Source organism: Acomys russatus, chromosome 28, assembly GCF_903995435.1.
Source record: "Acomys russatus chromosome 28, mAcoRus1.1, whole genome shotgun sequence".
NCBI classification, from domain to species: Eukaryota; Metazoa; Chordata; class Mammalia; order Rodentia; family Muridae; genus Acomys; species Acomys russatus.
Window position 1 is genome coordinate 38,549,254 of NC_067164.1, and position 25,006 is coordinate 38,574,259.

Consider the following 25,006-nt stretch of genomic DNA (forward strand, 5'->3'; position numbering starts at 1 on the left):
AACCACTCTGCTTGCAACTCTCTTTAGCTATCACAGTTTAGAGTTCCTGTAGCCCAGTCCGCCTCTCAGGAACACCCTTCACTTTCCTCACACCTGATACCTCAAGGTGGTGTTTAAGAAAAGCGTTCTGCCCTCTGTCCCAATTTCCTGGTAAGTGAAGGCTTTCGTGGGACATGCCCCTTGGGCTAGTATGCAGATATAAGTGAGTTTATACCATTTGAGTCTTTCTGCTTCTGGGTTAACTCATTCATTATGATCATTTCTAGCTCAATCCATTTGTCCGCAAATTTCGGGAATTTCTTGTTTTTAATAGCTGACGAACATGGGCAGCTGTTTTCCCGGAGAGTCCATCTATATTAGAGTAAACACGGCTCTTGGTTATGCACAGCATGAGCCCACCATGCCACTGTTCCAGAACCATCCCTACCGTTCTCCTTGTAGCCCATTCCCAGGATGACCTCGGGAGCTCTGTAATATCGTGTCACCACATATGGAGTCATCATGAAGCTGGTGCCTGCCGTCCTGGCCAGTCCGAAGTCGAGGATTTTCAGTGTGCAGTCAGACTTGACTACAATGTTACTGGGCTTTAAATCCTGGCAGCAGGAACAGAGGGGGTAGTGAACATGAATGTGGACAGGAACCCCAATTTTTTTCTAATACTATGGAGGCCGGCTGGCTTTGCGACACAATACTGGCTGCCAAGCCCTGTGGGAAGCACAGGGTTACTGTGACAAGTTTACTATTAGTTTTAAAATTCTAAAAATGCTCTTATAAGATATCTTAAGTTCTGAAAAGAACTGTACTGTTATTTTTACAATTTAGGCTCACACTGGGGAGAAGATTTGGGAAAATAACACGCCGTTCCTTGTCTTCTCTTGGGTTTCTCTTTAGGACAGCATAAACCTTTTAGGGTGTATATCATTTCTAGCCCTGACAAGGGAGCAGATCAGGGTAGCCACCTTTATATTGCCAGAAGAGGAGTGTGGAAACGAGCTGCCTCATTTCAGCTACTCATCTGACAAGGAAACATGAGGCTCTTCAGAAGTTGACTCTCGGTAACCAAAACAACAAATGAAATTCTATCACAGCACAGATAGAAGTCCCCTCTACACATCCCTCCACTGGGTGCTGGTGTGACTCATAAGAAATGGCCAAGCACCTGGCGTTTGAGCAACCCTGCCTAAGAGTCCAAAGCCGTTCTCTCTGCCCTCCAGCAGGCAGTGCGCTGCAAAGCCGGGGTAAGCGCTCTCACCCTGTGGATGATCCCAGCCGAGTGGAGGTGCTTGATCCCGCAAAGCATCTGGTAGAGCAAGTAAGACATCCGCTCATGATCGAGCTCCATCTGAATCACCTGGCACAGGTTGGCGTCCATCAGCTCCATCACTAAGTACCTAGAAGGGAAATCCACAAGTTTAGCTGCAGCACGGTGTGGGGGGTCTGGAGCGGCTGCGCTCAACCTGTGGGTCACAAACAACCCTTGCACAGCGGTCACCCAAGACCATGAATAAAAACACACAGACATTTACATTATGATTTATAACAGTACCAAAATCACAGTAACGAAGTAGCAACGAAAAATATGATTTCGTGGCTGGGGGTTTGCCGGGACATGAGGAGCTGTGTTAAAGGGTCACAGCGTCGGGAAAGTTGGGAACCACTGATCTAGAACGGCCTGCGATCGCTGCTGGAATCCTGAACCTCACCTAAGTTTATTGACCTTCCAAGCTCTGTGATTGCTTGAGTCACGAATATGGTAAACTTCCAAGTATCTCATGATTGACAGCTGCAGTGGCTCTCAGAGCAAAGACAGCAGCATTGTTCGTCGGCGAGTGGTTTATACCTAACCTTAATTGATCGTACTTCTCCCCGTATTTCCTTAACTCTCTCCTGAGTATTCTGATGACAAATGTGGAAAAGACTCAGGACGGACATTTGTAAAAATGTGTTGCAGTTGTGGGAAGAAGGACCATGCCCTAGAATAGCTGCCCCTCGGTTTGTTTGTCACTGTCCTTCTAGAAGGGTTAATTTTGTACAAAAATAAAGGTATTACAAATCCGGGGTAAAAGAACAAAGAAGACTGCAGCACGTCCCTTATCAATATTTCACAAAATGAATTATCCATGCTAGAAGTCTCACAGAACTACGGCGAGTGTGGAGCAATGGAGCACATGGGCCAGAGAGAGGCAGGAGTGTCCCTTGGGAGCTCACACCTCAGGGGACCCTCAGCACATGCTGCTCTCACTCTCTGGATCCTGCCCCTTGGGAGCTCACACCTCAGGGGACCCTCAGCACATGCTGCTCTCACTCTCTGGATCCTGCCCCTTAGGTCTCTTTGGTCTTTGCAAGGAATTTCCTTCCTTTTGTTTCTATTACTATGTTTTGCTTTGCCACTTCTCCCGGCTTGTCTCAGAGAGGTCTGCTCGACCTTCCTTCATTACTTTTGCTGTTTTTGTTGTTACTTACACATCTTGGAACTCCTCCAGCGTTTTCTGGGGTGTGAAAACATTTAATAAGCTAATAATCTGGAAGAGAGAGCATGAAAGAGACAAAGAAAAGGAAGAAAACAGGAAGTTAATTATTTTTAGAGTGTGAATGTGCTTATTCCCACTGTAAGACGCTCAGTAAAGCCATGGTGGAGACAGAGAAGGCAAGAAAATTTTTTCTGGACTTCTTCCTCATAGAACAGAAAAGTGGGATCAGAGAGCACTTAAAACCTGGCTGAAGGTTAATGGTGACATTATAATGTCACTTCTGAGGCAGAACGAAGCCACAACAGACCCATGTACTACCTTGCTTCTTGTGACTCTGTGAGTGCACACAGATGCAAGGTGGCGAATCCACACGGAGGCGAAGGCTCTGAGAGGAGGAAGACAGTGGACTCTTCACCAGACCTTCCCAGGGCGTCACGGCCCCTCCAAATGCAAAAGTCACATCGTAAGTCATGCTTTGGCTTTGGCATTGAAACTTTTGTTTACTTCTGTTTGTCAATCAGGGCTTCAGCGAATGTCCCCATACTAGGGGCAAGGGGAGTGTGCTATGCACAATAATGATAAATTTAGCCAAAAAAAAAAAAAAAAAAAAAAAAAGAAATGTTGAAAAGTTAACTAAATTAAGTTCTAACCCTTTAGCTTCTTCCTTGAGTGATTTTGTGATTTAGGTGATAACGTTTATCTTCTAACATTAGTCAACATACAAAACCACATTCTGCACAATTCAATAACCCCATAAATCTGCCCATTTAAATATTATCCATTAATATGCCAAGGGAAAATGAAAATATAAACAAATGGGGAATAGTCTATTTAACACGCAGATGTGAATAGAAATCCACTTTACAAAAAAAAACTTAGTTTGATATCTAAACAGCTTCAAGGGCACAGACAAATTCAATGGCTTTTAATAAAGTTCCTAAGTGGCACTTGAATATAAAAGTGGTTAAAAACAATGCACTTTTAGACAACTGAAAAATGTGTTATTTCTGTAAATTTTCTTGTTGTTGTTGCTTGCACAAATTATTAAGGAAAAAGGTCACAAAGCATCCAGTGTTTGTGCTAAAGTTTTAAAGTGCCTATTATTCGGGGCGCTCAGTGACCCACCAGGTGGAACAATGTATCCATAGTGTGTTTGTCATTTATTCCCCTCCCATCATCTAAATAGCACAAAGCAACATTTTATTCTGGAGGGGTTTTTTAAAAGACAAATTGGACTACGCACAAGGAACATAAGTGCACATACTGGATTAGTCAACGCTGTCTTCTGTGGCCGACTCCTGTCTTCCGGTGGCATTTAAACTAGTCCACAGAGCAGCGCTTCATGTTGCCTTCAAAGCCAGTCTCTCATGATCCTTCCTACTTCTGCTCTTATCTCCCATTGTCCTGTGCGGTCATTCGTTTGATAACCTCCCTGACCTTCTCTTTTGTATTTCACTTTAGTTCTTTACCTCATACGTTTCCATTCTTCCTAATAACCCATTTAAAGATTTATTTATTTTGTTTTATGCGTATGAGTGTTATGCTTGAGTGTGTGTCTGTGCAGTGTGTGTGTGTGTGTGTGTGTGTGTGTGTGTGTGTGTGTGTGTGTGTAGGGAGGGAGGGGCGAGTCTGTTTTCCTTGAAAGCCTCAGATTCCCTAGAACTAGAGTGACAGGTGGCTGTGAGTGACCATGTGGTGACAGCCCTTGAGTCATCTCTTGGGTCCCCCTAAAGTCCCAGCTACAAGCCGTCCTGTTGCTGTTGCCCTGCTGAACCCACTAGCCAAGTGCCCTACAAACAGCTCAGTTTCAGAATGAGGTCATCACAAACGCTTCACTTCCGCTTCCGTGAAACATTTTCCTGCAGGAACCTGATTCGGTCGCTTTATTCTGAAGTCTTGGGAGCGCAGACATGAGTCAGCATTTGTCATAGCGGACTGTAACAGTCATCACTTCCTGGAGTTGAGTTCTTCTCTTCTGAATGGATTTTCCTGTTATTAAAGGCTTCATGGGTTTACTTCCTCGTGTTTCTTCACTTTTCACAGGATTAACAGAACTCCCTATTCAAATAGCCTTTTCTTTTGTTTTGAGTAGTCTCGGAGAACTGCAGCCTGTTGTGGGTGAGCTTTCCCTTTGTTTAAAATAAAAAGTTTCTACAAGCTTCCACACGTATATGTGAACACATAAAAGGAGGGTAGCGGGCTTGATGCTGTCTGCAGATTGTCTAGCAACCTGGAACTCTTGGCTTTTCTTAAGGAACAGTTCTCTTCTCTATATCAACACCAGGGCACTTGCTAGGCTGTTTTCTGCTGCTGCTGCTGCTGCTGCTGTAAGCCAATGCTGGGGGCAGGGTAGCCTCCCTCAGTCTCTGCAGTGGGAGTCACAGGGCATCCTGCCAGCATCAGCTTGGCTCTGGAGACAGCTGAAGATCATGGCTCCAGGCAAGAAGGCAGACAAGGGACCAGGCTCAGGGTTCCAAGTCATTCTTCTGAATCCCCAAAGGTCCCAGGAGAGCTGCCCCCAATCCCTTCTAAAGGCATGCCTCCCGACGTCCTACAGAACTCCTCTTGGGTCCCTCTTCTGAAAGGATTGGCTAGCTCTCACATCACAACCTTCCAATGCATGAACCTTTGGACAACACAGTTGAAAGGCATCCAAACGCACCAGGGAGCATGTCTCTCTCACGGGCCAAGCGATGCGAACTTCTCTACAAGGTCTGGAAAGAGGATTATGTAGATAGAAATTCACGAATGACATTCATTCATGAATGATCTTCCCTCGGTTTTGCTAGTTGAATGCATCCATTTTTCTCTGCAGGGGTTTGCTTCATCTCCCCCGAAGCCTGGTCATGTGGCCAACGTGTCACATAGTGAGAGATCACATTGCTTTTGTGCTTTCCCCACCCACCTCTAGATCCCTTGCTAGAAGCAACGGAGTAAAAGAGACACATTGCCACTTTACCACAAATATCTCTTAGCCAAACATACGTTTGCTGCTTACTGCTCTGGTAGATGGTTTGCCATATGATAAGATCTCAATCACAAAATATACTGATAATTTCATACATTTTGTGTACGTTTATACTTTCGGACTTAGTAGGAAGATGTGGTACTTGCTATTTTTAGTTTTACTTATAAACGCATATAACTTTATTACATATTTGTGTGTAGGAAAAAATGTGCCTGGTTATAATTGTTAGGACTCATGATCATATAGTTAAAGAAGTTTCCTTGATTATCCTTACTAAGAAGAGACAGGGCCGAAGAACTGAGGTCCTTGCCTGAGATGAAGGAAGCAGGGATGGCCACTGAGCTGAGGCTCCGGATGGATCTGCTCTGAATGCCTTCTCCTTGTGTGCTCTTTCCACTTCCCCCTCCAAAGCAAGCTGCTCACACAGCAGGGACACTAAATGGCTGAAGCTCTGGCCTGACTGGCAAGCACACAGGGGAGAGACACTGTGGCGACTGCAAATCTTGCCTCGTTTGTTATGACCTTAAAACATAAGGAATTGCTTTGTCCTGTAAGGTTTCTCCTGGTGTCTTGCTTGTTTGAGGGCTTTGGTTTGACTGAATAGCATGAGGCTCCTGAGTTAATTTGGAGCTAGACAACCAAATAAGGTTAACCTCACAATAGGGACAAATCAGTCACACTCATCTCCTTGACGCCATATGGCTTTTGGACAATTTTTTAAACAGGAAGCCACCATGAGGCTAATAAAACCAAACGCAGCATGTGGGCAAAATCAACAACCCTTAAGAGACAGAAATGCCAAAGCAGGCCTTCCTCCTGCGGTGGCGCCTGTTTCCTTCCTCTCGTCTCACAACCTCCCACTGCCAGGAGTATAAAAATAACACGGAAACTCACGTTTTTATGGTTCACACACTTCATGAGGACCAGCTCCCGGTAAGCCCTCTTGGCATGAGTTTGGTTCTGGAAGGGTCTGCTGAGCTTCTTAATGGCCACATTTCTGTCAAGGACAGCATCGTACGCAGCACTGGCAAGATTCAAAAGCAGTCGGAACTTTAGAACTCTGCGTGGACGTGGGACACAGCGCTCTGGAATCCTACCTGGACTCTATTAGGTTATGTGTCAATAAAGCCACAAGGAAAAAGCATGAGTGACTGGAGGGAGATGGGAAGGGAAGGAGGAGAAGGCAGCAGGATGGGGAAGAGGAAGGGAAAAGGTTGGATACTGTCAGAGTGCAGCTTCCAACTACATCAGTGGGTTGGGGATGAGGAGATGACAGCCAAGTGCTCAGATTTCCCAAAGGGCACGTGACTATGTCACCTAGTGCACCCCTCCATCTCATCTTTGTTTTCTCCACAATATCTCCATCAAAAGCTTGTTTCCTCTTTGCCTATGTTCCTTCAAAGTCAGAGCTCTGAGAGTAGAAAGGCCACAAGTCTAAGAAAGATAGTTGTCTCTCTATGGCTACCAATCTCTCCTGTCGGTCCTGCCTTCAAGTGTGACTAGTACACACTCTCCCCTTTGTTACGATCAACCATTGAGTCTGAAGTCCTTCCAAGGGCCAAGTAAATCCTGAGAAAGTCAGCTTTCACTACTTCCCCCAAATCCTGTTCTTTCTTCATTTAAATATCCCCAGTGTCCTCACACCATTTGTCAGTACATAGTTTCCAGTCCCACCTCCATCTGGCCTGTTTACCCTGAATATTCTTCGGTCTCTCGGTACATGTGGTCCTGGACTAAATAAAGTAATGCTGCTCTGGAGTGTCAGCGACATCTAGGGTAGGGCCACCAACTCCCACGCTCACTCGGCAATCCTATCACAGGAAACGAGGCTGTCTGTCCTGGTCTCTGATGGTGTTGTCCATGGGCCCACTTTGTACCTATGTTGCTTTAGAACAGAAAAAGAACCGATGGGCTGTCGAGATGGCTCATCGGGTACCAGAAATTTCTGTCAAGCTAGATCCAGTTTGAATCCTGGGCCCCATGTGGTAGAAAGAGAAAACCAACTCTAGCAAGTTGTCCTCTGACCTCTACAGGATTGCTCCTGTTACACACAAAGTTAATAAATGTAATAGTTTTGACTGTGCTTTGAAAACCACTATGCTGCCCGTTTTAGCATCCGTAACCCACCACCAGTGTCTATTCCTTTTACCCCACCAGTAAGAGTAGACGTGAAGGACAGTGTAGAGCACCCTGGCATCCCACACGCAGCGCAAAGGGAAATGGCGGGCTTGTAAATACAAGACTTTGCTTTTCTCAAGCAACAACAGGAGACCTGATCACTTGCTTCAAAGAAAATCTTAAGCCAAATATAAGTTAGTTAATATTTTCAAATCTCCAAAGTAAGTTGATGAAAATAAATACTATGATAGCTAGGAGTCAGCATAGCAAATGATGTCACTTCCGGTGAAGTCAGGGTGACCTCTGAGGTCAGTCCAGAGGCGCAGGCAGACAGGCACATCCTGATGTGACAGTCAAGTCCCATGACCAGCTCCTGTCAGTCTCCTTACCTGATTCTGCCCTCTGTAGTCAATGCTGCAGTTCAGCAGGCTTGCCTCTAAGGCTGCCTGGGAACATAGCACCTATATTTGGCCAGTTTGACTGTTAAATCTTCCACTCTTCAAAAAAAAAAATCTGTATCTGTTTTTACAGAGGAGGAATTAGTTAGGCTTGCTCATGGGAATGTAAGTCCCTGAGATCCTAACCTGGCCCTGCAGACAGTGGGCCAAGCCTCGGGATCCTGGGGAAATAACTGAAGAAATGCCAACCCTGTGGTTCTTGACAGGCGAGTGGCCGGCTGGTATCTCCTGACACCGTCCCGAGCTCTGCCTTCCTTGATGCAACTCTTGCTCGGTGTCGGCCCTGCTGCTCACTAGTGTGAACTCACAAGAAAACAGTGCACACTCTGGTGTCAGTTTCTTCACATCCACACCAGAAGTAACAGCCTCCTGACAAGCTTGCCATGGGGTGAAGGAACGTAGCTGTAGCATCCTGGCTGGTGTGACTACCCGGTAAGGGACTCTAGTGCTAAAATCCCTGTCCTTGTTAGGTTTATCATACAACAAAGTCAGGATAAATTATGAATTTTTATATCATATGTGACAATTAGAAATCACATACTAGTCACCTTCTAGCCTTTCCATTAATTATAAATTAATTTAACCACTATGCCCCCTGGACCATGCTGATGAAGTTCTCATAAAGGACTAGGGAAAAGGCCTGTCAAAAATCTAGATACATTGTAACCATATAGATCTCTGACTTTCAACATTAACGAGCTGCTTTGAGTTGTTAAATGAATCAATGTTCACTTCGAGATTTCTTAAAAGCTCACAGTGTGTTTCCTCTAATCAGTATCGAGTTCAGTTGGTGCCTCCTACAACTTCTTCTCTCCAACAGGATAACGGTCTTGCCTGCCTATAGATGTGTGCGATGTTGTGGGTTGACTCACTGGATACTATTTGGCCCTTTGTATAACATTCTTGTGTGAAGGAAACTTTAGTGTTAAATGTGCAATCCTGATGCATTTGCAGCTAGCACTCTGTATTCCAAAGGGTCCTGTAGAGGCCCAGAAAAGTCTTGTCAGGCAGAGCCGGTCTCTGCCATTCTTTGATTGGCAACCTGAGTGGGAATGGCTTTTCTCTGACGCAGTGGTTGGTGTCACCCTCCACACTCCAGGTTGGCAGGAGGCAGCAGTGGCTGCCAGGGTTTGGTCCTTTACCCCTGATATAGTGGAGCAGTGGCATCAGCACCTCCAATACCTGCTTCCAGCCCAAGACTCTCTGACTTTAGAGATGAGTATATGTCCTAGCAACATGGTGGCTCTGGGGTCTTCCAGAGTTGGGAGCTCCTGGAAGAATCAGCTTTCTGGTGCCAGGAAGCAAAACCACTTCTCTGGGTTTCTGGTGATTGACCAAGCACACAATTTACTGTGTTAAACTTCCACCTGCAGAAAATTTTCCTTTTTCCTTCCCTGTACCCTGGCAGGCACCACCAACCCTTCTTTATCTGCAATGTCTCCATCGTTACTGGCAGCAGACTAACAAATACACCTGCTGACTGGCTTTTAAATGCTGCACAGTTCAGCTTCAGTCTGAAGGTTTTCCTTCCCGATTAAGTCATTTTTAATTCATGGCCATGAAATCTTGGTTTTCTCCCCTTTCCCTATGTAGATAAAAATAGACGCACGTCTCTATGGAGACTCTCCAACTACTTTCTGGAAGATTTGCTGAAGAATTAGAAACAGTGTAGTGACATAGGCTACTGACCCACCTCTGCTATTACCAGGTCAGTTTGTGAAAGAAATCCATGGCCACCCATTGCTACTCTCCTGCCACTTAATCCAGCCATGTGAAGCTGTGAGGCTATGCCTGCCTCCGCGTAAACATATGTCAACACCTGTGTGCACACACATACCTGCCAGCAAGTTTTATTCTCAATGCTGATCAATTGTATCTTCTTTGAACAATCTCACACACCTACTGCACTGATCTCCCTCCAAGGAAGAACTCTTTATTTAAATATTTCCTTCTCCCCTTCCCTTTGATATCTAAAATGTTCTTAATAATATTAAGATGTTGAGGTGGTAAGGGTGCATCCTCATGTGTTGTCTCTCATGCAATAACATTAAAGCATCATTGGTGCATCTTAAATATCCTAACGCATCACCTGCCCAAACCAAGCTCTGCACCAAGGCTTGGGCTTTAGGTAAAAAAGATACAAAGGAAAACAAAACAAAGAAAAAAGTGTCTGTACAGTGCCTTCAAATGTCTGGTTTTCATGGCCCAAGAAGACACAGTCCCTCTTTCACCAGCATGAACCCTATTATTGATTCTGCCAACGCAGTTCTGCATTTGGAACTCATTCACAACCTCATAACCACAGGGCATAGGGAAATGAAAAGGCCTACTTCAAGCTCAGGACAATATTTCTGTAAATCAGGATGATGATATTGGGGGGGAAAGGTGTAAGACCCCTCTCAGAGGAAAAGTAGCTACACCACGGAGGGATGGCGGGCATATGCATGCTTTAGCCCAAGTAGGCAACACGATAGCTAATTTTTGCTGTCAACTTGAGCATATCTGGAATCAACGTTAAAAATCCCAAGCAGTTGGGTGCCCTGTGACAGACTTCCTTGATTGGATCATATGAGGTCGGCCAACCCACGCTAAGTCTGTGCCACACCTCCTGGCAGCCCACTTAAAAGGCCATGGGCAGAGGCCATGCTTTTTTCCTGCTGGCCCTCACTCTCACTGGCAAGTTCACCCACCCTACTACCGAGGCATCCCTTCGCTGGTATTAGAATCTAATTCTTCAGGATTCCAATACAGACCGAAGCTCTCTGGAAATTCCCTGGCATTCCAGCATCACATTGAGACAGCTGAGCAGCTCACTCTCGTGGACTGCACAACTGTGGGATTCTTGGTCTTCCTTTCTGGAGACAGCCATTGTTGTACTCCCGGGACTACAGCCTGTAAGCCGCTCTGATAAACACCATAGAACAGACACATACTCATCCCGTCAGTTACATTCCTTCCGAGAACGCTGATGACACAGACAATGTAGCTCACAGATAGGAGACCTCTCGCAATCCTGTATGCCGGGAAGGCTGAGGCAGCAGCACATCGGTGTCTGGGGCTGTCCCTTGCAGGTGGCAAATGTTGCTCTGACCTCACATGGCAGAAAGGCCTGGCTAGTCTCTGGGCTTTTCATAAAGCTACTAATGCCATCTGTAAAGGCAGAGCCTTAGGACTTATCACCTCCTGAAGGGCTCCAATGTCTAGTCCTGCCATATGGGCTTCATGCGGTGAAGGAATGGAGGGGCACAGGCTTCCTGACGACAGCTTGCCATAACATGCATTTAGTGTTCTCTCCAATTAGAACCTTTACACACACACACACACACACACACACACACACACACACACACACACACACGTGTGTGTGGCCATGCCTGTGCTCACACATGCCACATGTGGTGTGTGTACCTAAGCATCTCTGTTACTGTGATGCCTCCAGTAAGAGAAAAGGAGTTGCAGCCATTTAAGCCATCCCTGCTTTGCATTGTTTTATCAATGCTTCAAATAGTACATCACTATACTTCAAAGCTACGTTTAAAACATGAATTCAGTAAAAGACTATGGAAATGCACTCTGTCAGGGTTTGTGAGGTGGATTAGCAAGTAAAGGCGTGTGCTGCCGAGCGTGATGACCTGGGCTGGATCCCTACGACTTACTTGGTGGGGTGAAGGAAACCAGCTCACCACGTTTCCAGTGACCTCCCCATGTACATCATAGTGGGCGAGTTCTCCCCCAAATTAGTGAATAAATCTAATAAAAATTTAGAAAGAAAACTCATCTTATCTATGGTGAGAATTTAATAATAGTGAAGGATAATTACAATTATATTCTGAATATTAAATCATCTTCAATATGTAACAGGTGCACCATTCAAAAGGTCACAGATCGAGACAATTTGTTTAATGAGTTCTGGCTCATAAAATGATTTCTTGAATGGAAAAATATTTGAAGAAAAAAATCAGCATTTCCTTTAAAAAAGTAACAGACCTTAAACCCAAATACTTTTATACTGTCCAAGGTCATGGATTTTTCTCCGTATCAAGGGAGAAAGGAAGAAGAGAGGGAAGGGAGGGAAAGGAGAAAGGAGGGGAATAGGGAAGTGAGGAGGAGGAAGAAAAGGAAAGAGACTTTCATGTCACAATATAAAAACATTAATTAAAGTTGAGAATATTCTCAATTTTGCAGAATCTTTTTCTTAGACCCTTGAATATCTTTAATTAAAATGCTATCACCTGTATACAGTGGTTCAATATTTTATGTTATTTTGAAATCCAAAATTTCAAGAAAATTTTGAGAAAAAATAAGCTTACCCTTTCAGGAAAAAAAAAAAAAAAAAAAAAAAAAACAGTAAAATGGCATTCCAAGCAGAGAGATCACTAAATATGTTGGTTAAGATTCTTGAAGCTATATGAACAATAATTATTCTGGGGTTATATTTTAAATATCTAGATTATCAATATAAATAAGCATAAACTTTCACTCATGCTTTTATGCCTTAAGAATACAGCTACTTAAAATGAATTTCAGCAACAGGAATTTGTCCCCTGCTAATACACACCAGTGCACACTTTGTCAAAATTCTCCAAGCTTACAAAGAATGACATCACCCCTCCTGCTCATCGCCACTGTGTTCTGGTGGGAGTTTTTGTGCATTAAGCACAGATGGCAGGGCCAGAGCCACGCCACGCCCGCTCTCAGGCCTGGGGCTCACCATTGGCCATTTCTCGGCAGTGGAATTCAAAGGGTGGTCAGGCTCATTGGCTCCTGAAAGGCTGTCAGAACCCACTGAGGAAGTGGTTCCATGGTAAAACTGTGACTCTCGAAATAACTGTGCCGTGAAAATATACCGGGTCCAAAATAGCCTGAAGCCGAGAAGGTGCTCTTGTGGGTTCACAGACGGCACTATTTCTTGATGTCCGTAAAATCGATGGGATGCATTAATTGGGCCACGGGAACTACAAATGGTTTCCCCACACAGGATGTAGAACCTTGAAGAGAATCAGCCTCGTGCCCAGCAGCTGCCCCCAAGGACCAGCTCTCTCGTCCCAAAGCACAGCTGAGCACAGCTCTCTGGCTCTGTGACTTCCCTCTGCTAAGGCGGCACTCCCGACTGTGAAGAACCTTTAATGTCCCTAGCCTCCCAAAACCTGGTGTCAGATGCTGATTATATCCTCAGTGCGTTTCAGTTGTTTCCCTCATCTTTCGGGCTGACGTTTACAGAGCTGGTATGCGTGAGATCCTCTCTGTAGCAGCTTCTTTCTGTCACGACTGTAATACGCTCAGCATCCTTTGGCCTCTATTACGGCTTCATTACCTTTAAGTGTGCTCACTCAAGTGTTCCGGAGTCCTGAAGGACTTAGCGCTGCATGACCCACATGTTTATTGCACGGAACTGTATTCGCCACTACTAGATGTTTACTAGGAAAGTGCTGGATAGTCTAGGGACGGGAAGTGAGTAACTTACAGTGTAAAACCCACACTTAGTCTACGCAGTGTGCATCAATGCCGTGCTGTTAGGGGAGATACTAAATATCTTACGCCCACCAAAGCTCTCTTTCTCAAAAGTTTTAACTCAGGTTTAGAACTGGATCCAATCTCTCATAGATGTCTTCAAAATGTCACAGCATTAACAGGCTCCAAACTTTATAAACTTTTTAACTTCAAAGTCTTCCCCTGAAGTCTTGAACCTAAATGCTGCGTGTTTGAGTGTGCCAGTCATGCTCATTTTCCTGCCATTGTTTCGTGTCCATGTTAACTCCAAACAGAAGCCTGTTTTCCTTTCAAATGTGTTTTCTTTGAGGCTATCACTCTTTAGAGATAGATAATTTTTACTCTCCTAACTCCTCCCAGGTCCATCTTCCCAGTTCCATGTCCTCTTTTCAATTGTTAAATTTTTAACAACCCATCGAGTCCAATTTCTGCTGCTTAGAGCCAGCAGCTGGGGCATAGTTGATCTATGGGTAGCCACAACCTTAGAACTGACTGTACCTCCATCAACCATCAATAGTTCCTCAGCTAGAGGGAAGGTCATCAAGACTCCTTGCCCAATCCATGGTAGAACACTGGCTAGGACAATCCTGTGCAGACATTGTACAGGCAAGCACAGCTGCTGTGGATTCATAGGTGTGGTGGCCCTGTCATGTCCGGAAGACACTCTTTCAATCTCTGCCTCTAACGCTCTTTCACAATTATCCCCCCTCTTCCACAACTATCTCTGAGCCTTGTGGTGAGGGAATATGCTATTCATGTCCCATCTCCAGCTGAGCATTGTACAAACCCTTGGTCTTAGTAGGTCTGACTTAGACCATGCCCACCCAGTTACTTTGAGTCTGAGTATCCTATTCACGGAACTTTTTAAGGAAAATGTCTTGACTAACACAACACAAAAAAGTAACAAAATGGATTCCATTAAGTTGTGGGAAGGACACAGTTAGCTTCATTTTCCAAGTCCCAATTCATTGCTTTATTGCTCTGACATCAGTGGCCACGTCCTTTCTGTTCTGTCCTACATTTAGGACATAAGATAATGACTGTAACATAGTTGGAACCTAAAAGTAAATGTTAAGTGGGTAGAGTGATGGTTGAAATATTCCTAGTAGTAAAGGAGAGTCCATTTCTAGTTCTCAGAATTCTATGGCTATGACTTGTCTTAGCCACTGAGCCAACGGGTGCCACATAGGCTTGCTGCCATATCAGAGTGTAAAAATGCATTCAGAACAACTTCAAAAGCCCCCATCCCCCATCACAGTCTCAACACCACTTAGAAGTCCAAAGTTCAAGGTCTCTTCTCAGATACATGGCAATCTTTAACCATAATCCCCTGTAAAATCGAAGTAAAAAAGCAGATTACATACTTCCAACACACAACGGCACAGAATATGCATTACTGTTCCAAAGCAGAAGAAAGGGGGTATAGGGAGGAAATGGTAGACCAAAGCCAGACCAAAAACCAACTGGACAAACTCCAAACTCTCCGTCTCCATGTGCAATGTCAAAGCGCTCTTCAGATCTCCAACTCCTTTCAGCTTTGTTGACTGCAACACACTTCTCTCTCTTGAGCTGACTCCACAGCTGGTCTGCAGCTTTCCTCTGCAGGGATCCCTTGGCCCTGGCATCTCCAACATCTTTGGGCTTCCAAGGCAGTCCAGGACTTATCATCACAGCTGTATGAAATGGCCTTGCTGGGCCTGTATGTAGGGGCAACCCTGACACATGCCTGGCCTCCGAGGTTTTCCTTAGTCACAGAGGGAGATTCTAAAGCTCTTTTCCTTGATTCTAAAGCCAGAACGACATGGCTGAAGCTGACACGTTTTTCTGCTTGACTGAACTGAAACTTGGCCCCCTCATTCAATCACATCTGCATCAGCTTCCTGTGTTTTATGGATTCAGTCACTATTTAGGGTTTTCTTTTTTTTTTTATTATATCAAATTTTATTTTATATTTATTTTTAATTTATATATTCACTTTTCTTCCTGATCACAGCCCCCTCCCTCCTCTCCTCTCTGTCCACCCCTCCTACCCTCTTTGCCCTAATCCCCTTCCCTTGTACTCAGAAAAGGGGTACCCCCCCACCAACCTACCCTATCACATCAATTCAAATCAGGACTGAGATTCTTGACCATTGAGGCCAGGCAAGAAAACCCAGTTAGGGAAAAGCAGGCAACTGAGTCCATGTCATAAACAACACAGGGGACCCACATGAAGATCAAACTGTCTGTCGGTTACTTATGTGTCAGTGGCCTGGGTCAAGTCCATGTATGATGCCCTTTGGTTGGTGCTTCTGTCTCTGTGAGCCCCATGGGTCTATGTTACCTGATTCTGTTGGTCTTCTTGCAGCATTCTTGTCCCCTCTGGGTCCTTCTACCCTTTTGAAACTTAGAAGTGTAACTAGACCAGCTCTTGCCCTGAGGGCATCACTCCCTTTATTTCATACGCTTTTCTTATAGCATTTTTTCCCTCTGAGGGGAAGAAGTGGGAGCTTCTTCAGCCTAACAGAGGGTCCCCCACATGCCAGACACACACTGCCCCTGAGCTATAGCTCAGTGCTTTCTTTTAGTATTTGCTTTACTTTTGACTATGGGTCATTTGTGCACAGTCATGTTTATGTAGGAGCGGCAGCCATCCCTCCATGTACTCAACAAAAACTGACTATCTTCTATGAGTTCTCTTGTTTTATTTTTCCGGACTAATTTCTTTTCAGTTTTTTAAAAATTTATTTTATGTTTATGAGTGCTTCTGGGCATACAGCTATACATTGAATGTGTGTGCCTGCTGCCCTCTGAAGTCTGAAGAGAGCGTCAGATCGCCAGGAACTGGAGTTGCAGATGGTTGTGAGCTGTCATGTGGACATGTGGACGCTGAGGACTCCTCTTCAAGAGAGCGGGCATAGAGCCATCTCTCCAGCCCCTGACTGAGAAGTTTTAACATTTTCAACTTTGTTTCTTATGGTCGTGTGTATGTGTGTAATGTGTGTGAGCACGCATGCGTGTGTGTGTGCACATATATCATGGTGAGTATGTGGAGGTCAGAGGACAGCTTTGTGAGATCTCTTTCCTCCTTCTAACCTGCATCCTAGGAATCAAATCCAGGTCACGAGGCTTGCAGAGTGAGAGCTGCTAGGTGCTGAGCCATCTCACCAGCCCCTGGCTGCACATTTTTATTTAATAAAAGTAAGGTCTTCACAGAAAGTTCTATTCACTTGCTAATAAAACATGTTATGCACAGCAGAAACAGAAAATGTGAACATTTAGTATACTAAATATAAAACTACAAGCTGATTTTGTGTTCAAAGAAGTGCATCATTTGGAGGAATGCATGACAGACAAATAAAGCTGAATTGAATGTATTATATCAGGTGAAAGAGGAGAAAACACCAGCTGCTGCAGAGAAGGTGTCCTGAAAGGAGACTAAGGGCTGTTGTGACTACTAGAGAAATGTGCCCGTGGTGTGAACTGACGAGGTGTGAACTGACGTGGTAGAGGTTCGAGTCCAAGCAAGGCTGCTCCCGTGGGAAATATGCTGTGCCACACCAGCAGGAAAGGGGACTGACAGGCTCAATGGCAGCACCTGGGAGATGTATTGGTGGAGAGTTTTGTGGCTATTCCTTTTTCTAGCTTTTATTTTTGTGGTAAAATAGAAGACAGACTAGAGGGTATAAGGAAAGAGTGTTGGTGCTCTTGAGAGGAGAGGTGAAAGGATGAAGTTGTCATCATAGGATGCTAGGAATGTAAAAGGACCAGAGATCTGGAGCAGTGGCAGAGGTGCAATGTGTGATTGGCACTGTGATGTTATGGACCATAAGCATCCTCCCTCCTGCCCCCCCCCCCACCTCCAGCCTTCTTCAGCTATCCTGGCGGATTTGTTTGCCCAGGCTTTTCCAATGTGTGACCTCCTGCCTGGCCTGGGACACTGATGTGTGGCATGGGCCTCACTTGAGGAACTGGATTTCACCAGCATTTGAGTTTCACTGGGAAGATGGACGGAAAGACAATGGAGGTCTGTGTATGGGAAAGTCATAACGTGGCTTTCAGGGAGAAGAGTGAAATCACGGCAGATTGTGAATTGTAGATCCTTGTGAGGTCGCAGGACTGTGGAAATAAGTTATTACCTCCTACAGATCGCACTGTCCTCAGAAACAGAAATTTAAAATTTAAAACAAAAAATTTAATTTGGATAAATTAGCATTCTGGATAGTTTTGCTTGCTTTTGTTTCTATTATCCAGTTAACGGGCACACAGAAAGAATCGAGGAGAAGGTAGACAATAACAGACATGAAGAAATATCGCTGCTGCAGGATGTAAGAGTGAAACTGAGGATGGAATAGCGCCCTGACTGCTCTGGAAAACCAACCCATCGGTTCTGAACAGCACCGCAGGACGGCCTGTTTAGCAGGGATTTGTCAGCAGCTGGACCAACTGCTGCATCCTTTCACAGACAGAACTATAATTCTCCAACAGTTTCTATCACAAAATATACTTTTATTGAAGTTTTAAGGCAGGAGAAAAAGGCCCCATGAGTTTATGATCAAATTACTGGCAGCATGTGGTGCCAGAAATGCAGCTGGTCAATAATTCCTCTGTAAGCCTTGTTTATGGGTCAGTAAGTCACGTGAGCTGTTAATGTCAGCGAGTGCTCTATTTGACACTAAATATTTTTGAAGTCATGTTATTTATGAGGCAAGGCAAAAGCATTTTACATGAATGTTGACACGTGCTATGCAAATGCCGCATCTACATTATGAAGCAGGGGTTCAAAACACCAGCTTGGAAAACATAGCCAATCACGGCTCAACGCACTATGTCCATACTTGTTAGAGCAGAAACCACCCAGTGAACCCGGTGAGCATTAACCTTGAAGTTAATCACAAATTCATCTGAGGTATCCTATGAGTTAAGTCAGCCAGTGGAACTCACTGGCTGATTCGTGATATCGGAATGGGATCGCCAAATAAACTCAAGTCAATATCTTCCTAGAATCTAATTCTTTCGTCGCCTGAAAGTTTTTTGTGAACTGTAAAATGTGTGTGTGTGTGTGTGTGTGTGTGTGTGTGTGTGTGTGTGTGTAATACATAAGTTCATTGGTGTAAGCTCTTTTCTGAATTATAAATAACAAATATTTTGACCAACCACGATTTTTAAAAAATCATATTCCAAATTTTAGGCTTTTAATTTTCTTATAAAAAGCAACCTCCAAAACCTTATAAACTCAAGATTCAATTAAAATATGAAATTTCCTATCCAAATAAAGTATCAAATCTCCCATTCCATGACATGATTTTTATGCACTCATAGCTAAAACCATTTGCAGGGTACAACCTTATAGCTGGAAAAATATGACCCGACCGTTTACCGAGAAGCATGGCTGGTGTTTGGTGCATGGGGGAGGGTGGGCTGTGAGCAGCTGACTTTGTAGGCACTCCACAGGTGAGCCCAGCACCACCAGCTGGACTGCCGCTGGTGTCGATCCTGATGCCTGCCCAGGCTCCACCCAGTCCCCACTGGAAATGTGGCTCTAAGGTGAGCGATGTCCCATCCCATGCCTAAACACAACACTCATTACACTCCCTCCAGCAGCTACGTACCTGCAGAAAAGCCTCCCTCAAGTCTAAATAATGATTCTGGGTTGAAAATCCACATGATCACAGAATTAGAAGAATTTCTGTTTTTGAGACAGGGTTTCTCTGTTGTAACCCTGGCTGTCCTGGACTCACTTTGTAGACCAGGGCTGGCCTCTAACTCAGAGAAATCTTCTTGCCTCTGCCTCCGCGAGTGCTGGGATTATAGGTGTGTGCCACCACACCCAGCTGGAGAAAATTTAAAGATTTAAGAAACTACCAGGCCAGGTGGTGGTGGCGTGCACCTTTAATCCCAGCACTCGGGAGGCAGAGGCTGGCAGATCGCTGTGAGTTCGAGGCCAGCCTGGTCTACAAAGTGAGTCCAGGACAGCCAAGGCTAACACAGAGAAACCCTGTCTTGAAAAAACAAATAAATAAATAAAATAAACTACCAAATGAAGGCATTCCATGAAAAGCCCCAAAGCCGTTTGCCCGGGTGACTTTGACTAGCATAGGGAAGGCAGCCAGCCACAGACACAGTTCTAACTGACAAAGCTCCTTCTCGATCAGAATTCATTTGGAGTCAGGAATGTTGTTAACCCTGTGTATATTCTACAGGGCCTGAGTTTGCCCTCATGACCTCAAATATTTGAAGGTGTCTCCCGTCTCGCTGATAAGTCAGGCTCTCTCTAAACTGACTGTGTCTGGGTCTGTTCCTAGCAACATCCTCTCCTTGGCATGTTTTCTACAGATAGGAAAAACATGACCTTCCAGTTATAAGTTTAGAGCTGACGCATTGATCCAGTCACAAGCCGGTGTCAAGCCCCTGGAGGGAGAGGCGCTGTACCAGGTACAGTCTGAATTTTATGTGTAAAATTTCTAATTCAAGCCTCAGTTAATATGAATTAATCACCAAATCTTGCATAACTGCACTAAAATTCCCATGCTGCCCTCCATCGCAGCATGGACACGTGAGAATTTCCTATCTCTTGCTTCTTTTTGCTGCACAAGCTGCTAATAACATGTAAGTGTTTCAGATTTCCCAAAGAAATAAAAGGAAGGAAATAGAAAACTATTGCCTTTGGTGGCAATAATTCTATATTTTCCTCATGTTTCAAACTAAATTGATGTGCACACTCTGATTCACATGGCTTCACTTTGCACATACATACCCACACAATTTTTTAAAAAGCACATGCACATATGCACAAACACAGAGAGAGAGAGACAGAGAGAGAGAGAGACAGGGACAGAGACAGAGAGACAGAGAGAATCTACCGGCTACTGGAATCTTGGTAATTGCTTTCTGAGCTCTATGGTCTGCTGCCTGCCAGCTGCATTCTGAACAGTTTGCAGAGTGCTGTGAGCACTGTGTTTGTCAGCAGCAATTTTCAGAAAGGAAGAAAAGGCATGCTGCACACTTCTGTAAATAGAAAATGCCTGAATACCAAGACTAAGCTTTTAGCTAGAAAGACCTTTGATCATTCATCCATGCCCTCACTTAGACCCATGGAAACAGAGGCCTAAGGAAATCAACTTGTCCGAAATCACACAGTTTCTTTGTGTCAGGTGAGGCTTTGCTCCATGATTCTGCTACAACCAAGGCATGCTGAGCATGCATCATCACTGTGATTGTTTGCATCATGAAATCATCATCATGAAAGGATGCTGCTTCCCAAAAGATGGTCCTTGCATCTTACAAGCATTGTGAGATGATAATCTCATGGTGAACACAGGATTCTTGACCACCAAACAAGGTTCTAAGAGTACAGTAGCACTGGGGGTGCAGGAACCCCAGTTAGTCATAACGGAGAAAGCAGCACGCCATTGCCCAGTGGAGGCAGACCCTGCCATGGTGTCAACATCCCTCATAGTTGTTCTGTGTTATCAAAGGGAGTTTCAGGAGCTGGATAGATGGCTACAGCTGAAAGTGCGTACACCCTTGCCAAAGGACCTGAGCTCAGTCCCTAGTAGTACCCATCAGGTGGCTCACAACCACCGATAAGTCCAACTCCTGGCCATCCCTCCCCCTCTTCTGGTCTCTGAGGGCAACTGTAATCGCATGTACACACACACACACACACACACACACACACACACACACACACACACACACACACATACACACATACACACACACATCTCAAATTAACAATAAATCTTAATAAGTTAAAAGTTCTGTTTTCTCTTGTTACAGCCAAGAATGCTAGTTATAATGTGCTTTGAGCTAACATCTCACAATCAGGAAGTGAAGCCATTCCTGGGTGGCAGGGAATAGGCCCAAATAGCTCACAGAACTTGTAAGAGCGACCTAAGACCATACGTTTTTAAAATGCATGTTAAACAACCTTTTAAGCTAAAGATGGATGATAATATTATGTGATATAAACCCGATACCATGAAAAATGAATGAGCACTATTCATATATGTAAAAGAGATGTCATGATCAGATCAGAGCACAACACTCCATCTAAATCAGATGATAACATGAGTCCCTCACTGTCTCCATGCATGTGTGTGTGTGTCTGCCTGTCTCTCTATCTGTCTGTCACTGTGACTTGAAAATGAAGAGTCAAATCTGAATGAGTATCAAATATGTCACACACCATAGTTTGCACTTTGATTGCACTATAAAATTTAATCTGCACACAGACTTACTTGGCCAGCAGTGTCAATACTATTAGCCTCACTTTACAAAGAAGGACTGTGAAGCCTGGGGGATTTCAGGCCCCATTTCTCACAGGCAGCAGAGGCTAAGCTTCAATCTCCTCTCCATGCGTTGAATGTCAGGTTCCACAGCCATGTGCTTACATAACGAGGGGACGCCATGCTTCCATTAGAAACCGCTGATTATGTTCTGGTTTGTCACCTACATCACAGACTGAGGAATCTTCTTATTATTTTTCACACCATGTAATCTATTATTCTCACCTAACTATTTATAACCAGCAGAGAGCTTTACTACAAAGCATCCCAATAATATTTCATTAGAATACTTTCCTTCCTGAGGAAAGTCACCCTCATGGTTAGAAGATATGGAGTCCCTTCTGGAAAATTCTGTTGGGGCAAGGCTTCCCTTTATCTCAGTGATCAGCGTTTAAAAGTGGACTCCCTGGTTTACATGGTAGATAACATGATATATATTTAAGTGACGTAACTATTACACATTTCACTTGCAGCAAAGAATAACATTGCAAAATATAATTGTATTAACAAATCAATGACATGGTGGCTCTCAGACCTGGCTAAGCTCCCTGTGTCACTGAAATCCTGTTACGCTTCACGTTTCCTAGAAATCATCCTTCCATGAGTCTCACATACTGGAAAAGAAGCCCGAGGTTGAAAAAAGATAAAAGAAAAGGCCCAAGTCCGTTGTTCATGCTACAAAACAAATAGCCCCAAACATTGGCTTAAACAGTAGACTTCATTTACCATGTGCCTTGGGATTTCTGTAGCTGTGATAAAACACCATGACCAAATGCAACTTGGGAGGAAAAGGGTTTATTTTGCTCACAGTCCCATGTAACAGTTCATTAGAAAAAGCAGTAAGGACAGGAACTCAAGCAGGACAAGAACCTGGAGGCAGGAGCTGATGCAGATGCCGAGGAGGGGTGCTGACTCCCCATGGCTTGCTCAGCCTGTTTTCTTACAGGACCCAGGACCACCAGCCCAGGGATGCCACCCCCAACAATGAACCGGGCCTTCCATCAATTACTGATTAATAGAAAGCTCCACAGGCTTGCCTGTAGCCCAGTCTTATGGAGCCATTTTCTTACTGACAGCTCCCTCCTCTGAGATGACTTTACCTTCTGTCAAGTTGACATAAAACTAGGCAGCACACCACAGTTTTCACGGGCCCAGAGTCTGTGTGTCACTAGCTGGATTGAGGTATTCACAGGCTGCTGGGATGTGGTGCACCTAAGTTCACACAGAAAGCAGATTTCCATTCCCTGTGGTTCTGAGATCTGGATTCCCTTGCTGGCTGATAACCAAGAGGGCTATCAACAGCCACCCCAGTTTGTGACCTTCAGATAAGATTGGGGCTCCCTTCTGAGATGTCAGGAAGGTGTCTTAATGTGATAAAATGGGCCTAAACTTAATCAGGGAGCCAACCATGCCATTATTTCAGGCACAGTTTATAGAGTAGAGGCATGGGTGCGGTCTCCACCTGCTTAGGGGTCGGGGAGGTGCTTAAAAACACTGAACTCCTTGACAGCAGCTCGAATTGTGCCTTAGGACAGGAAGTTCTCGCGGGGAGGCTACTCACCCACCTTCATCTTCAATATGCCTTTATATTATTCTAAATCGATTGTAGTTTCTGACATGAACAAAGACTAAAGCAAACTAAAGACCAAAGGTTTTTAATTGATTCATGCAAAAAATAAAAAAAATCATGAAATAGCAAAATCATCTCACCTAATTCATTCCAGCCTTTTGAAGATATAGATAACCCTTCAAGATTAGCTACTTTACAGCACGAAATACATGAATGAACGGATCCAAATATAAACTGCCCAGAGTTGGTAATCTGCAGCATCCAGAAGACGCAGCATCTGCACTCTCGGAGCACGAAGATACATCAGCCCTAAGACAGTTTGGCCAGAAACACTCTTTCCAGTTCAGTTAACAAAAACAGGTTCCTAGCAATCAATGACATAAAAGCAGCAATATTTATTCATCACTTCATTGTCCCCTCACAATTGCTTTTACGGTTTTTATTTTCCTTCGGGACAGAAAGGAAAAAATATTATTACCATGTTCAGATGTTTTAGAGAAAATCCACTGTGTGTGTGTGTGTGTGTGTGTGTGTGTCTGTGTGTGTGTGTGTGTGTTCTGGAATAGTCTTGCTACAATTAGTGAGAGGAAAGTAATGAAATCATCGAGCTAGTGTGCACCTGGAGTGAGCCAGGCACTTGTCGCACCCCTTAGCCCCTGACCAGGGGCAGGAGGCTCTGACATTATGGTGATGTGTAAACATCCTGCTAGCATTTATCCTGGTGGCACAGTGCTCAGCGCCGCAGATCCTGGTGGCACAGTGCTCAGCGCCGCAGATCCTGGTGGCACAGTGCTCAGCGCCGCAGATCCTGGTGGCACAGTGCTCAGCGCCGCAGATCCTGGTGGCACAGTGCTCAGCGCCGCAGATCCTGGTGGCACAGTGCTCAGCGCCGCAGATCCTGGTGGCACAGTGCTCAGCGCCGCAGATCCTGGTGGCACAGTGCTCAGCGCCGCAGATCCTGGTGGCACAGTGCTCAGCGCCGCAGATCCTGGTGGCACAGTGCTCAGCGCCGCAGATCCTGGTGGCACAGTGCTCAGCGCCGCAGATCCTGGTGGCACAGTGCTCAGCGCCGCAGATCCTGGTGGCACAGTGCTCAGCGCCGCAGATCCTGGTGGCACAGTGCTCAGCGCCGCAGATCCTGGTGGCACAGTGCTCAGCGCCGCAGATCCTGGTGGCACAGTGCTCAGCGCCGCAGATCCTGGTGGCACAGTGCTCAGCGCCGCAGATCCTGGTGGCACAGTGCTCAGCGCCGCAGATCCTGGTGGCACAGTGCTCAGCGCCGCAGATCCTGGTGGCACAGTGCTCAGCGCCGCAGATCCTGGTGGCACAGTGCTCAGCGCCGCAGATCCTGGTGGCACAGTGCTCAGCGCCGCAGATCCTGGTGGCACAGTGCCCAGCACCGCAGATTTCAAACACAGATGTGGTGCTTTTTATCCGCAAGCCATTATCAAAAAGTAGGAACATTCAAGTGGGTGATGAAATTAACTTGTTATGACAGGGGAAATATGTAAACTTGAAGGGAGCAATGTTTTTAAAGTCCAGTATTGGAAATTTACAGAAAAAATAGCGGAAAACATACAGGTAATAGCAAATGGAAAAGGCATATTTGTAGTCATGAATGTAAGTAACACACAGATGTAGATTTTGATGTATAGTGTGTA

The 25,006-nt window shown here is 44.9% G+C and overlaps 1 protein-coding gene across 3 annotated transcripts in view; it reads right to left on the bottom strand.

Moving 5' to 3' along the window:
• The window catches only part of Mapk10 (mitogen-activated protein kinase 10), a 254,254-nt gene that overhangs the window by 61,565 nt on the left and 167,683 nt on the right, over positions 1–25,006 (bottom strand). For all 3 annotated transcript variants that reach the window (XM_051170140.1, XM_051170141.1, XM_051170142.1), the window contains 4 exons: positions 6,334–6,463; positions 2,464–2,522; positions 1,253–1,391; positions 428–593 (listed from right to left, as the gene is read on the bottom strand). In XM_051170140.1, the coding sequence (XP_051026097.1) occupies positions 428–593; positions 1,253–1,391; positions 2,464–2,522; positions 6,334–6,463 (494 nt within the window). The remainder of the gene's footprint in view (positions 1–427; positions 594–1,252; positions 1,392–2,463; positions 2,523–6,333; positions 6,464–25,006) is intronic.